This window comes from Coccinella septempunctata, chromosome 1 (assembly GCF_907165205.1).
Source record: "Coccinella septempunctata chromosome 1, icCocSept1.1, whole genome shotgun sequence".
NCBI lineage: Eukaryota > Metazoa > Arthropoda > Insecta > Coleoptera > Coccinellidae > Coccinella > Coccinella septempunctata.
In genome coordinates this window covers 11055166-11070630 of record NC_058189.1, presented here as the reverse complement: position 1 = coordinate 11070630, position 15465 = coordinate 11055166, and the positions used below count along the sequence as shown (strand labels likewise).

Sequence of the window (15465 nt, the reverse complement as noted above, 5' to 3'; positions counted from 1 at the left end):
GGAATATTGTTAGGAGACTATTGAAAATGTCTTCATCCAGGGCTTTGAATATCATCACTGGAACGCCATCTAGACCTGTTGATTTATTATTTTTCATATTTTTTATGGCACCTATGATTTCCGACATTGAGATTTCCTCATCAAGCGATGTCATCGGACTATACGGTCTTAAATGGATAAATCCGAGTCGTTATTTTGATTCAAGACTTGATAGTAATGCTCCTTCCATCTTTCGAGAATGTTTCTATCGTGGTTGTAATTATTCCACATCCATTACCCTAGAATGATTAAGTAGGGGAGAGTTCCTTTGAATTGGACAGCGCATGAACCGGACGCTGCAGTTTTCTACTATACTCGATAGTCATTTAGCATCCTTTACGTAAATCCCGTTTTCGCAACAAGGCGCGAGCCACAGGGTGAGCCATTTTCCAAGAGATCTCGATCGATTTTGCGAAAATGGGATTTACGTAAAGGATGCTAAATGAGTATTGAGTGTAGTAGAAAACTGTAGCGTCCGGTTCATGGGCTGTCCAATTCAAAGGAACTCTCCCCTACTATGTCAATATTCATTTTTCAAATTATAATTCCAAATTTCTGTTGCAGGTCTTGTCTAAAAATAAAATTTTCAAATGACACCACCTTTTTGGGAGTCCCTATATAAAGAAATTCATTTTGATCCTCTTCATTTACAATATTTGTGATTGTGGAAACATTCGGCTGAAATATAAGTCGTTCAGGTTCAGATGAAACATGATATAAAACTTACATTGAATATGTTATTCGATACCGTCTGATATATTGTAGATTTTATATCAGGCTTACTATTTGAATGAGCGGCCCTCAATTCTAAATATCACTTTTTTACGCGCTAACTGGAGTGAATAGGATCGAGTAGAATTGAATGTTCGTGGAATTTCAGAGCTTGATACGAAATGCTGCAATGATTGCTAGGTAACTGTCGCATTATTGCCGAGTTGTTAGTTTTCTTGTCACGAATGATAGATTATGAGTCTCATCTCAAAAGGAAATATCCTTTTTCTAAAATTTCTAAAAAGTGTTACCAGTGTGGTAAAATGGGACATGTTCAAGCAAATTGTCGTTTTAAAGACAACAAATTCCAATGAGAGAACAAAGCTTTCCTATTAGTGAACAAGGTGTTCCTAGAACATCTCGAAATTACGAGAGTTATAGTTTTTGTGCTAAGAAAGGTGACAATATTTCAAATTGTTTTAAAAAAGCTGCCATCGAAAAACGTCGTAGTATGAACTAAGGTAACAAAGATTTTCATCGATGATAATCAATTTTGGGCCTTAATTGATACTGGGGCTTACCTTTCCCTTATTTCAGAAAAGTAAACTCATTTATTCGAAAATAAAGTAACTCCATATAATATAATTCTGAAAGGACTTATTATATCAGTTCATTAGAAATTCCGACTATCATCGATACAATACACGTGAAAAGGACAACTTTACCATTCCATATGCAAGGTTAAAGAAGACCCAACAAGGCTCTAATTATAATTGCCTTAAACTTTATAATAGGCTTCCAAATCACATGAAACAGCTTGGTGCATCGGTGTTTAATAGGAGAGTGAAGGAGTTACTTTTAGAGAAGATTATATACTCGTATATACACGCTGATCAGACTGTTGTCAGCTGCATCTGAATGAAACAATTTCATCTCGAGTGTGCCCAGATATCATTACTGCAGCTAAAGGGGTGCATTTAGTGGTTTGTAGTAGCACAAGGGACCGTTTAAACAGCCTGGGTATTTGCATATTGGCGAAAAATTACATAGGAACAGTAAAGGCTCTAACACGCAGCCTTGTTTTATTCCAGAGTTGATTAAGAAATGATCGGTTGAAGAGCCATTATGCTGTATTCTAGCGGTGTTGTTGGTATAAAGGCTTTTACACACTGCTAAGAATTTTTCGGGTACTCCAAAGCGTCCCATAGCGCTCTCAGTTTCATCGAGTCGAAGGTTTAAATCCATATAGGCTGTATAGATCCTTGATTGTTGTTCAGGGGCGTTCTCTTGCAGCTGTCGCAGTGTAAAAATTAGGTTCACATCGATTAGGTCGAAAGTCGCACTGGGATTCAGGTAAGTGCTTTTCTAAAAGAAATCAGACGATGATAAGATATAGAACATGACATGGAATCATGAATTGTTAAATATAAAAACAATTTTCCTTTACTGTGATAGAAAATAAGAAATCCGCAATGCTCTCCTAGTCTTCGATATTATTTGACACGTTTATTATAAAAATGTTCACCAAGACTATTCAAAATAGACGATGCATATCAACAAAATATTGTTCTGAATAGTATAAACAAACATAAAATGGGCGATAATTAGCGAGAACAATCAAATATATGAGTCTCAATGATGTACTCGAATTGAATTGACTGAATCCAAAACACTCCAAGCTTGTGATAATAATGATAAAGTTCTGAATTATTATCTACTACATGATGCAATTAACCGTCAGAGTGACATTCATGATAATTACTATAAATTGGGAATACAGTCTCCTAAACTCACCGTAACCTTGGGATCCAATAAAGTGTATATTTACCTACGCCAACTTCAGTCTCAATTGAGTATTTATTAATTCAAATACGTCGTTCGAAATACTGGTTAGGAAGTGCGTTATTTATATGGAAATAATTTGATGTAAAGGTACGAGAATAACATTTTGCTAGACTCATTTTAGTTTAAGGAATTGAATGCTTGGACCAGTTTGAAGAAAATTTAGGGGGGTGACAATTTTGACACAGTCGAAGAAATAATGTACGTTATTATTCACAAATTATGTTAACATTTTGGGTGATTATGTGCTTTTTTATTTATTTGCCAATTGTGAAAAACAAAAATTGCAATCCTAGCCTGAAATTTGTGAATTTAATAGAATGTGAAATTTGGTGAGTTATTTTGAAAAATATCAACTTATCTCTATGTCAGTGATACCAGAGTAAAAATTAATTTCATCTCCGAAACGTAGGTACTCAAAATGTCAAGAGAGATTGAGTTTTCATTGTTTTATCCTCAAATGAAACAAAACATTATTCTATTTTTCATATCAATCTAAAAAACCGATAATTTGATGAAAAATTCTAATACGCAACTTAAATATCTGCTACCGACTTATTGATATTGTTTATAGGTAAGACGCGTTTTCATTTCGATACAGATTTTGGCCAACGAAATTACGTAGTTACGGTGTTTCAAGTAAGCAGGAACTTTTGAGTATTTTATATTCTATGGCAGGAACCAACTGAGTTTTGTGACTTATTTATTGGCGAAATTATTATATAAAGCATGACTAAGATGTTTGTTATTCTTCACAAATTTTCCAAATATACTATCGTAAAAACTATCGGACGTAGACATGTAAAGTTTTTCCGTTTCACAAACTAAAAAAAAATAATAACTTCGGCTTATTCCACTGAATTTGAAAATTCTATGGTAAAAAGACAATTCCTGAATTTTTATTGTATCGAACTTAAGATTTCCCCTGAAACGAATAAATTCTTCAATTATATACTTAGAAATATTTATATTTTCTGAATGCTCAATCAATATCCAATTTGAAACTACAAACCTACACCTATATAATGACATTTTTATACTCATTTCAATAAGTTCTATTCAAAATTAACCTAAGAAAACATAATCAACATTCGTTAAACCTATTCATATTATCTTTAATTCAATTAATAATAAATAATGGTAGTCGAATTATGAAGAATTATTGTCACATTTGATATCAAGTATTTATTGAACCATAGAAAACACGAATGTAGGTACTTTCAGAATTTTGATTTAAAATATTCGGCGAGTGATTCAGAATGAAATTCCGTGAAAAAAAATCAAACTATCAATATATATAAGTACATTCGGCCTGAGAATTGATGAAGCATTCAGAAAACATGAGCAATATTGCGCAAGGAAAATTTCGTAGATTCCGTGAGAATTGAAATTTGTATTGAAAAAATATGGTGAGAAATTATTGTCTTTATGCTAACTAATTTCGAAAATCAGTTGAATCTGCAAAATTCATTTTTTTTCTGAAAATTTGTTTCTCTCATGACTGTTTTCAATAGCACCTTTGATTAGCCCTTAAAAATTTAAAATTTTCACATTCAGATTCAAATTTTCCCTTTAATAAGTCACAAAATTCAGTGACTCGCTTAAGTAACACACTGCACATTTCTATTTGGAAAGAATTCTCGTAGTGCAGAAGTATTTGTTTTTCTCTACTTGTTTAACCATTAACTTTAATAGACATCCAATCGCAAAAAGTCTAATAAGTTTTTCGTTTTTTGTGATCGTAAAAAGTAGCGTACCCATAAAACTTTCATGTAATGGCCATTAATGAAGACACTTGTATTGTAATTACTAACATACCTATTTTTAAGTCAGGATTCAATCAAAACATAATAGATTCTCGATATAAAATTCAATAGAATGATCTCAGAAGTCACATAGACTTAATGATTCTTTGGAGGATGAATGAATTTCATCTGACGGAATATGTTCGTTCCAGTGTTGCCAGATAAATGAAATGAAATTATGGAACCGGGTCGCCAAAATTATCAGATTTTTCTGAAAATTATGTTACAATAGATGGCAGAAGGGATTTATCTCAGATCTGGCAAATACCTTTCATTAACATGATGAGGTGAAAAATGTTGTTATAGATTATGTGAATGATCAGAGATGTCTCTGTCTAATCCATGAACAATGCAATTATTTTCAAAGTTCAATAATGCGCAAATACACCGAAACTACGTTTTTCGAAATTCACCCCTATTACCATGATAAAAAGGACGAAAATAACATATTTACAGATGTACGCGTTAAATGTAATATATAATAGAAAAAGTACGCTGAATTCCGTAAATCTACGCAAAATTCCGTAGGTATTGCAACGCACAGCCGGCACAGCGCAGAAGGAAGTAAACTTGGCAGTTCGACGTTTGACGCTCAGTATTTCAATCAATTCTGGGATTCCCCTGCATTAGAGAATTCATTTAGAACTAAAATAATTTCAATAGCCGAAGCGCCTGATGTCTGTTGCCGAAGTTTTGATAAACAGAAAATATGACAAATATTTGTCATTCAACTCTCCAAATTATGTTACAATTATCGATTATGCCACACTTTATTGGCCAACTCTATTTTTCCGAAAAATTATTATATTCACTTCCATACGTTTGTCAAGATATTCCTTAAAATGTATGGAATGGGCCAGCCCAGCACTTTTTGAAAAATGGATTTTTATGCCTGAAATAGATAGGGCTATACATGTACTGAATTGTGCCGTTTTAGTTTTCTACAAAATTTCCTCTTATGTCCCAGTTCACCCAGCATTCTTGTTTTTTGTTCCTAAAAATGAATAATTTGTGTTAATGAAGATTTTGGAAAAATGTTAGCCCAGCACGTGTTTTTTTTCAATGGAAACATATGGATAAAATTGTATTCTACTCGTGTACTAACTTGTGCCGTTGAAATTTTCACGAAATTTTTTTAGTTTCTCGAATAATGAAGATTTTTGAAAAATCTTAGCCCGGCACGTGTTTTTTTCAATGAAAACATATGGATAAAATTGTGCTACTCGTATACTAACCTGTGCCGTTGAATTTTTCACGAAACTTTTTTAGTTTCTCGAATAATGAAGATTTTGGAAAAATGTTAGCCCGGCACGTGTTTTTTTTCAATGAAAACATATGGATAAAATTGTGCTACTCGTGTACTAACCTGTGCCGTTGAATTTTTCACGAAACTTTTTTAGTTTTTCGAATAATGAAGATTTTGGAAAAATGTTAGCCCGGCACGTGTTTTTTTTCAATGAAAACATATGGATAAAATTGTGCTACTCGTGTACTAACCTGTGCCGTTGAATTTTTCACGAAACTTTTTTAGTTTCTCGAATAATGAAGATTTTGGAAAAATATTAGCCCGGCACGTGTTTTTTTTCAATGAAAACATATGGATAAAATTGTGCTACTCGTGTACTAACTTGTGCCGTTGAAATTTTCACGAAATTTTTTTAGTTTCTCGAATAATGAAGATTTTGGAAAAAAGTTGTGTGTTTTTGTTGAAAATTTTTCATAAGAAATTTCGCTGCACCCCGTATAAAATGACGCCTAATTTTCCCGAAATTCAAAGCATGTGATAGATTTCAAATTCAAAATTCAATCTTATCAGACATAAAATTATACATTTATGAATGAACAAACAAATATCGATTCATTGAGTGGATCGATTATTTTGCCGGTGAGTGTATTAACTGGGTTCCATTCTTCAATATGAGTAGGAAAAAACTGAACTCCTTACGAAATTGTCAGTTTACTTTCTGAGACATTCGAACAAAAACACCCTGTTCTCAGCATTCTCTGATCCCTCTTTCTGTACAGACTTCATCGCGAAAGCTATTTGACGGAATTTGTTAAAGAATTGACTACCTACCTATATCTAGTACCTATACTATCCAACAACATTCCTTCTATATTTTCGCTCTGATCCTTCTATTCGGAGAACCTCTTCAAACTTTGCTAAATTGCATAACAACAACAACAATAATCTTCATTTCAGAATTGTTTCACAACGAAACAAAATGAAATAGTGTCGAAAGAAAAAAATCCGAGTTACACGTCCAATTCACAAAAATTTCCAATTACGTGGGGTTCTAATTCTAACAACAACTTGAATACAGCTTTTTCCGACTTTCAATTTTTTTAACCTGCCGTGGCAGTTTATTTAAATACTTCATACATTTATATTACATTTGCTTTTGCGATGTTGCAAGATTCAGCTTAATTAGTGTCGATACTGAAAATTGAATATTCTCTGATCACATGCGTGTACATTTTCAGTGATGGAATAAGTATCTATTCTTTAACACAGCAACAAGCCTTGTTCAGACTAGTAATTTACAGATTAACAAATTCATCACTTGAGGTAACCTTGTACTTATTTTTGATTAATTCTTTCAATTTAGTTGTTAATTCGAGATAGATGTATCCCACTTCGTATATCTACTCACATCCAGTTGCAGGAAAGTCCGTTAAATTTCAATACTCCATCAAAATGTTTATCCTCCATACCTTCATTCTTCTCTTAAAAAATGACCCTTTGATAAACTACAAGTATTATTATCATTACTCATTTTGTATTATTACAGATGTTGGCCATTTTTTTAGTGGCGTGTGCGGTGGTGCTGTTCTACATTTTAGCTATAAGACCACTGAACTATTGGAAGAACAGAAATGTGAAGACATCTAAAATAATACCCCTTTTTGGGGAGAACTTGTGGGTAATTCTAGGTTTTGAGAGTTTTCTAGAACAACTTCACCGTATCTACAATATGTACCCAAATGAAAGGTGAGAATTTTTAATAGTCCAAGAAACGAATAAGATCTTTCTCAAATTTTAGATATTATGGTTTTTATCAATTCACCAAACCAATTCTATTCTTGAGAACACCTGAACTAATTAAACAACTATGCGTGAAGGATTTCGACCACTTCCTGAATCGTCAAACTTTCGTGCCTGAAACTTCAGATGATTTGCTCTCCAAAAATCTTATTTCTCTGAAAGGTAAAAAGTAAACACAGTATAGTGATCAAAACTTTCCTTGACTATTTTGCTAATATCATAATTTTCACATCATCTGATCAATCAGACAGCTTGTATCAACCCGAAAACATCAGCTGTCTGTAAACTGTTCTAACAACGACGTAATAATGAATATGTAAAATTTGTAAGTTTGATTCTCCTGAATATTAAGTCTTAGACCTTTCTTTATATTCGTGGAATACGCCTTATTGAGTCCATAACAATTTAATCGTTCATTAAAATTTTAAATTGCCATTCAAAATTCGATCCTATATTATATACAACGTGTCCCAAAATTCAACGATAAGCCCGCGCCGTAGGATGGACATGGTCATAACTACTTCTGGAAAATTCAGCTCAATTTTTTATTTAATTACAAAATAACTTATGAAATTCTTCGAAAATTAACACCCTTCATAATATTTTAAGTTACCACGGCCACAACTTTCCAAAAATTGTCGTTATTTTTTCGTATCGGCAACTTAAGTAGTACTGCTGCCCACCACAACTCCTAAAACTCCCAGAATACTTATAGTTTTTACACAAAAAATAATGAAAATATTATATGTTTTTCTCATACAATTTTGAAAGATTTTTACTTTCAGCCCACTTTCCCTCATTGTTTTGTGATAAAATGTGTGAACAATATGGCGGCAAGTTTCTTTGAAAATTTACACAACTAACCAAGATTCTAAAATGGTATAATACTTCAAGAAAACTAGACGCAAAAAGATCCATATTATGAAATTTCTCAATTGCTCTTGTTGGTAGTAACCAACTACATATGTGCCAAAATTGGGTTTTTGTTGTTGAATTGATTAAAAAATGGTATTTATTTGTTCATTTGATAATAAGAATTATAATGAATGTTCAAATTGCTTGCCACCAGCATCAATACACTCACGACATCGCCTCAAAAATGAAACAGAGCAGAAAACGAAAAAAAAAGTGAAGCCTTCATCCAAACTCATTCTAAGACTAGATGATGACTGAAGAAAAAAATAAATAATCATAGATACATAACCTGTTTTTCAATTGCACTGGGAGGAATATCATCTCTGCGTCGAAAATCTTCTGCTGATCTTGGTGGAGGATCACCCTCGTCGTTAGAAATACCTTTAGTACTCAAATTAATCATAGCCAAATCTTGCTTTTGACTGGGAGGGTCTTTCCACCAGGTCCAGTCTTCCAAGTGATGATTCTTCTATTCTTCAGTTGTTTGAGGAACGCTACAGGACCCTTATATTGGGGAATCATCTCCCATAGATATACCAGTGGTTATTCGGTAGAAAATTGAAAAAACGGGGACACTTTATATTAACAGATCTCTTCTTTTCAATTTAAATTGAAAAGAAGAGGTGCTAAAACTGATACTTGTGGAAGACCGTTATTCAAAGTTTTGAAATTACTACTGTTATCATCAACAAAAACACGAAACCTTCTTTCTATCTGACAGCATGTTTTCTAGTAAGCGAACCAATTTGATTTTCAGGTGCCATATCTAGGGTGCTGTATCTAAGAATGAGAGAACCCACACTATTTCTTGACAAGGAATCAACCATTTATTTAAACCCTGTAAATTCAGAAAATATTTTCATAATGAAATCTGAAATATATCATTCATTTCAGGACAAAAATGGAAAGACATGCGATCTACCTTGAGTCCCACATTTACGAGTAGCAAAATGAAAGCCATGTTCAATTTGATATCCAAAAATGCAGAAAGATTTACAGATTACTTCATGCAACAAAACGAAAAAATTGTAGAAGTTGAATTCAAAGATGCCATGAGTAGATTCACCAATGATGCCATAGCTAATACTGCCTATGGTTTGGAAGTAGATTCTCTGAAAGATAGGGATAATACCTTCTATGCGATGGGAAGGAAAGGTACCAATTTCGTGGGATACAGGACCAAATTTGCAATATTCATGTATCAGTTCGCACCAAAACTTGCTGCTGTAAGTGGATAACTTCGAAGTACTTGCATGAGATATCGAGATATACAAACGAAATAAATCGTTTGAGATTTAAAACCAGTATTATAATGCAATTCCAAAGAAAAATTTCCAGTTATTCAACAGTAATTGATCAGAAAATTTCAGGCAGATATTTTAAATATTTTTTCTTGGGAATCAGTTTTGGGCAAATGTTTGTGGTCTTTGTGTTTGTCGGATCAAGACAATCTCTCATAAGCAAGCACGCATAATTTTAACAATCTTGCGATATTTCTTTCTGTTAATTAATGACTGGCTGAGTTGATGACAATCGGTTTTTTCCCTATGTTTCAAAACAAAAAATTTGTCTCAAAACAAAAACTAGAAAACTCCAGAAGGCGTTATGATTTTTCGTGCTTGATATCATTATTGAAAATAATAAAACAGAAAAAATTCTGACATTGAGGTCATCTCAAATTACGCTAATTTAATGTGATTATTATTTGATATAAATTTAGCGCAAAAATTTCATAATCTACATGTATTAGTGAAAACAACAGGGTTTCTTACCATTTCAATTGGCTAATTATATTACATACTAGCTGAGCCGGCAAACGTTGTTTTGCCATATAAATAATTTCCTAGTAATTTCTAAAAAAAAATGATTAAATTACTAAAATGGCTATTAAAAAATAAGGGTTGATCGTAGAAGGGTAAAAATTGAGGATTGTATGTATTTTTGTATGTTGTATCATAAAAAAATAGAAATTAAAAATTTTGTCCAAAAAATGAAATAAAAAATTTAGGGGTGGACTACCCCTAACATTTAGGGGGATGAAAAATAGATGTTGGCCGATTCTCATAGATACCGGATAAGCACAAAAAATTTCATCAAAATCGGTCAAGCCGTTTCGGAGGAGTATGGTAACGAAAACTATGACACGAGAATTTTATATATTAGATTTATCACAGACTTCAAACTCTTATCTGTTCTTAATGAGTAATCTAAGTGATTTAACTAGTGTTAGGTAATATTGCTTGGAATGTATAGATATATATCTGCTCTAAAAAGCGTTGGGTACCTACTGTTCTTGATCCGAATCTATGCCAGAAAAGAGACATCGAGTTTCAACGAAGGCAATTGACTGAGACGTAAGATTTAGATGGGTTTCAACAGCCTGGTGAATGAAATCACCAGGTTTTCTGTACATCCTACATTTCATCGATATATTTCAGACTTAAATGAGACACCTTTCTGTAATCAGCAATCAAAAGTTTTTGCAAATTCGCCAATTCCTGTGGTGTTGCCCAAAAGTTATTTCCTATTTTTATATTTGGTGCTTCATTATTTGAAATTTCGAAATTATTTGATGAAACACTTTTCAGTTCTTCGGCTTACCGCTGATTGATTCAGAAGCTCAGTCTTTCTTCGTCGACATTGTGAAGGAAAACATCGAAATGAGGAAAGCTGAGAATATAAAACGACCAGATGTGGTAGGCATGCTTCTCGAATCAAATAAGAATGAAGCTGTTGTCAAAGACTCTGAAGATGATAAGGGTGGTTTTGCAGTCGTAGAGGAACATTTGGAAGCTAAAGAGATAAAGCATGATTTGAGTCTTATGGATATAGCTGCCCAAACCTTTTTGTTCTTCATTGCTGGTTTTGAAGGAGTTTCGAATTTGTTATGTTACACTGCTTACGAATTAGCAACGAATCCAGATATTCAAGAAAGATTGATTGACGAAGTTGATAAGTATCATTCTAATGGTAAAATGCCGTCTTATGGAGAAATAATGAATATGGAGTATCTGGATATGGTTATAACTGGTAAGTTTTATTTTGAGACAAATATTCATTTGAAACTTCGGTAAAAGTAAGACTGACTCTTCTTCGAGTATAATATATGTGTCATAAATTTGGATTCTACTACATTATACGAGGATGTATTGATATATAGTTAGCCTAGACCAGTCCCATACATAAAAAAATATTGCGTTGGCATAACAACGAACAATATCTCATTATAAGTGTGAAGTTTGAGGTCGAAAAAGTAAACCAGAGTAACGCAATAAATTTTAAAAAAGAAGAAAAATTCGAGTATCGAGCCATCATCAAGTACCTGTATTTAAAAGGGCTAAGAGGTAAGCAGATTTACGAAGATATGCTTAATACCCTTGATGATCAATGTCCTTTGTATGCGACTGTAAAAAATTGGACTGCAAGCTTCAAAAGAGGTAAATTTTCCAATGAAGATGATGATCTTCAGTTTCTGTGTCACCCTCCGAAAATATCGATGCAGTTCATAACATGATTTTATCAGACCGTCGAATTGGGCTAAAACGGATATCTGAAGCACTGAATATATCATACTAACGCGTTCATCGTATAGTTCACGTCAATTCAGACATGAGAAAAATTGTTGTAAAATGGATCCTCACATGTTTGAGTGTTGACCAAAAGGGCAGAAGCATCGCGTTCGATCTGTGCTCGATTTGAAGACGATTTAGACTTCTTAAACCGAATTGTTACTGTGGATGAGACTTGGGTTCACTTCTACGATCCAGAAACAGAGCAAGAATCGATGGAATGGCGACACTCTTGTTCTCCAAGACCTAAGAAGTTTCGTGTCCAAAAATCTGCTGGAAAAGTTCATGCTTCAGATTTCTGCAATTGCTATGGAGTAATCATGATTGATTTTTGGATAAGAGTAGAACAATAACCTGAGATTACTATTCGACATTACTGACCACTCTGCGGGACAAAATTGAAGAGAAAAGACGCGGAAAGCTGTCCAAAGGCGTATTGTTTTTGCATAGGGGCCACGCCCCTGCACACAAATCTCATGTTGCCATGCAAAAAATTCGTGATTTAGTGTTTGAATTACTAGAACACGCCCCTTATTTACCAGATTTGGCTCCATCCGATTATCATCTCTTTCCTCAACTGAAAGAAAGTTTAAAAGGCAGAAGTCATAGTATCCAATAAACCATTCAAAGAGAAGAAGTTTCCACAAAACTACAGACCGATAAGTCTACTGTCGGCGTTAGGAAAAGTAGTAGAAAGAATTATCGCCATGAGGCTAAATGAGGAAAACAAAAATCTGAAACTAATACCACCAGAAACCACCAGAACAGTTCGGATTCAGAAGAGAGCATTTAACAGAACAACAATTATTAAGGCTCACAGAGTACATAACAGAGGGATTTCAAAATAAACAAGCTACAGGTCTTCTTTTACTAGACGTCGCCAGAGTATGGCATGAAGGATTAATATATAAGATGAGATGTGCTGGATATTCGATCAAAATATAAGTTGATCAGGAATTATCTCAAAAATAGAAGATTTTACGAGAAAGTGGGAGGAGAATGCTCCTCAACAAGAGATATAGAGGCTGGAGTACCCCAAGGATCATTTCTTGGGCCACTTCTGTACAACATATACATCCACGATATTCCGAATCCAAGAACCATGCTAACGTTATATGCTGACGACACAGGCATAGCAAATCGACACCGCAACCCAGAAGTAGAACGAGTTCTACAAGAGACGATTGACGAAACAAATGACTGGTGCATAAAGTGGAAAATCAAGCTCAATGGACAAAAGAGCCAAGCAATATTATTACAGAAGAGAAGACTGCGACCCACAACGAAACTGGATGTTGACGGCGAAGAAATCGACTGGAAAAATGAAGCCAAATATTAAGGAATAACGCTTGACTTACTTGGAAAAGTCATTTCAAACAAGCAATCGACAAAACGAAAGCAGCGATGAATAGACTCTATCCTCTGATAGGAAGAAGAAGCCACATGTCGAAAGAGACAAAATTGAAGATAATCAAAGCCGTTGCTAGGCCTCAACTGACTTATGGATCAGTTGCCTGGGGTTTCGCGGCAAAGAGCCATATCAAAAGAATTCAGGCCACTGAAAACAAGCTGCTACGATGTGCAATAGATGCACCTTGGTTTGTCAGGAATAGACAGATTTATAAGGACCTGAAATGGGAAACCATAACGGAATTCATGAACAGAAAAGCAGAGAAATTATTCGAAACAGCGAAAAACCATCCGAATCAAGAACTCAGGAGACTAGTGGACTATGACCCAGAGGAAGACAAAAGGAGAATGCGAATTTACCGAAAGAGACCAAGACTTATTGAAAAATTCAATAAAGTGTTAATCCAATAGAGGATAAACACATAAATCCCAGCACGATAATGTGCGAGAAGAAAACCGACCAAGAGATGAACGGTTTATAGGCGAATGCCCGGAACCAAAATTCAAGAAGCAGTTGAGGGTTTTTAGTGGGTCTCGAGCTCAGGAGAGTGAGAAACCCCACACTGTTCCCCCTCAGAAGAGGGTGGTTCGTCTGTCTTGCAGATTTTCCCCCTGCTACACCAAAAAAAAAAAAAGTTTAAAAGGTCGTAAATTTTCTTCCAACGAAAAGTTAATAAAAGCCGTGGAGGTCTAGTATGCAGACCAAGAGGAAACATTTTTTTCGAAATGTCTAGAGACGTTGCAGATTCGCTGTAATAAATGTATCCAATTAAAATAAGAATATGTTGAGTAATAAAATATTTTGACATCGAAATTTTGTTTGATTCTATAGAAATTTCAATATATCCTCGTATGTATACAGTCTGGTGCAAATGTATGGAAAAAACTATTTTTTTTTTAATGCTGAAACAAGTCGGTTTATATTTCTGAATAGCCAAATCTTTGATATTAATGCTTAAAAAATTACATTACCGTTATTTCCATTGATTTTTCAAGAGAAAATAAAGTTATTTTATACATTTGCACCATAATCATTGTGTATTTATTTGGTGGTCAAATGCAATCTTCGAAAAATCAACATCGTATGAAGTAGATATGTTATTATGTTTCAGAAACACTGAGGAAGTGGCCCTTTGCCCTAGCAACAGATAGAGTGGTAACGAAAGAATATACAATTCAGCCAGAGAAACCTGGTGAACAACCTCTAACCCTAGAACCAGGAACTGTTTTGTTGATATCAATTGTAGGTTTGCATCGTGATCCTAAATATTTTGAGAATCCCGACAAATTTGACCCTGACCGGTTTTCTGCTGAAAATAAAAAGAAGATTATTCCCTATACATATATACCATTCGGTATTGGTCCAAGAAACTGTATAGGAAATAGGTTCGCACTGATGGAAGTGAAAACATTGATATTCAAGATTTTGTGTCACTTTGAGATAGTTCCGATTGAAAAGACTCAGATACCCTTGAAAATGAACAAAAATGCATTCGGATTCATACCCACTGATGGTTTCCATTTGGGGCTGAAAAGAAGGATTTGAATATATGTGGTTGTTGAAGAGATTAAAAATGACGTAGATATATAGGATCCAGATGGAGACGGATTAAACTATTTTCGTCTATTGACGACGTACCTATTGTGATGGTATTGGAAATGTATATACTTATGCCTAATAAATAGTATTTTTTATTGCTTATTCGCACTGATTAACGTTTTCATACCTGAGTTATTGAATGTAAATTAGTATTTCTTAAAAGAAAGCAGAAATAAAAAAACTTATGTGTCTCTTTCTCACTGCAAGATGAGGCGCACCAAGTGCTAAAAAGTAATTTTACGGACACGTTGGAGGAACATAAGTCTGTACGATACTTGTGTCATTTCAGAGGAATTGAGTATATTGCACATATTTTTTTAGTATGAGTTTTTCAAGAATGAATAATTTTAATAATAGTTATTTATGTACTAAGGACGAAAAACAGTCTATGACTAGCCTAGCAAGCAGGCGAGACAATATAGACAGTTTTTGCCGAGGTGCATGTTACATTTCTTCGTCGATCTCACATACCTTCATGAAAGTAAGAAGTTATCCGATTTATATCCTCATCTGGGTGTCTGTAATTGC

General features: G+C 34.0%; 1 protein-coding gene across 1 annotated transcript in view; it reads left to right on the top strand.

Annotated features, from left to right (window-relative positions):
• The window catches only part of LOC123322670, a 32563-nt gene extending 17524 nt beyond the window's left edge, over positions 1–15039 (top strand). Inside the window, exons 7-12 of the mRNA XM_044910648.1 lie at positions 3134–3231; positions 7190–7389; positions 7442–7605; positions 9253–9584; positions 10947–11388; positions 14450–15039. Of these exons, the coding sequence (XP_044766583.1) occupies positions 3134–3231; positions 7190–7389; positions 7442–7605; positions 9253–9584; positions 10947–11388; positions 14450–14883 (1670 nt within the window). The 3' untranslated portion in view covers positions 14884–15039. The remainder of the gene's footprint in view (positions 1–3133; positions 3232–7189; positions 7390–7441; positions 7606–9252; positions 9585–10946; positions 11389–14449) is intronic.
• Positions 15040–15465: the final 426 nt, after the last annotated feature.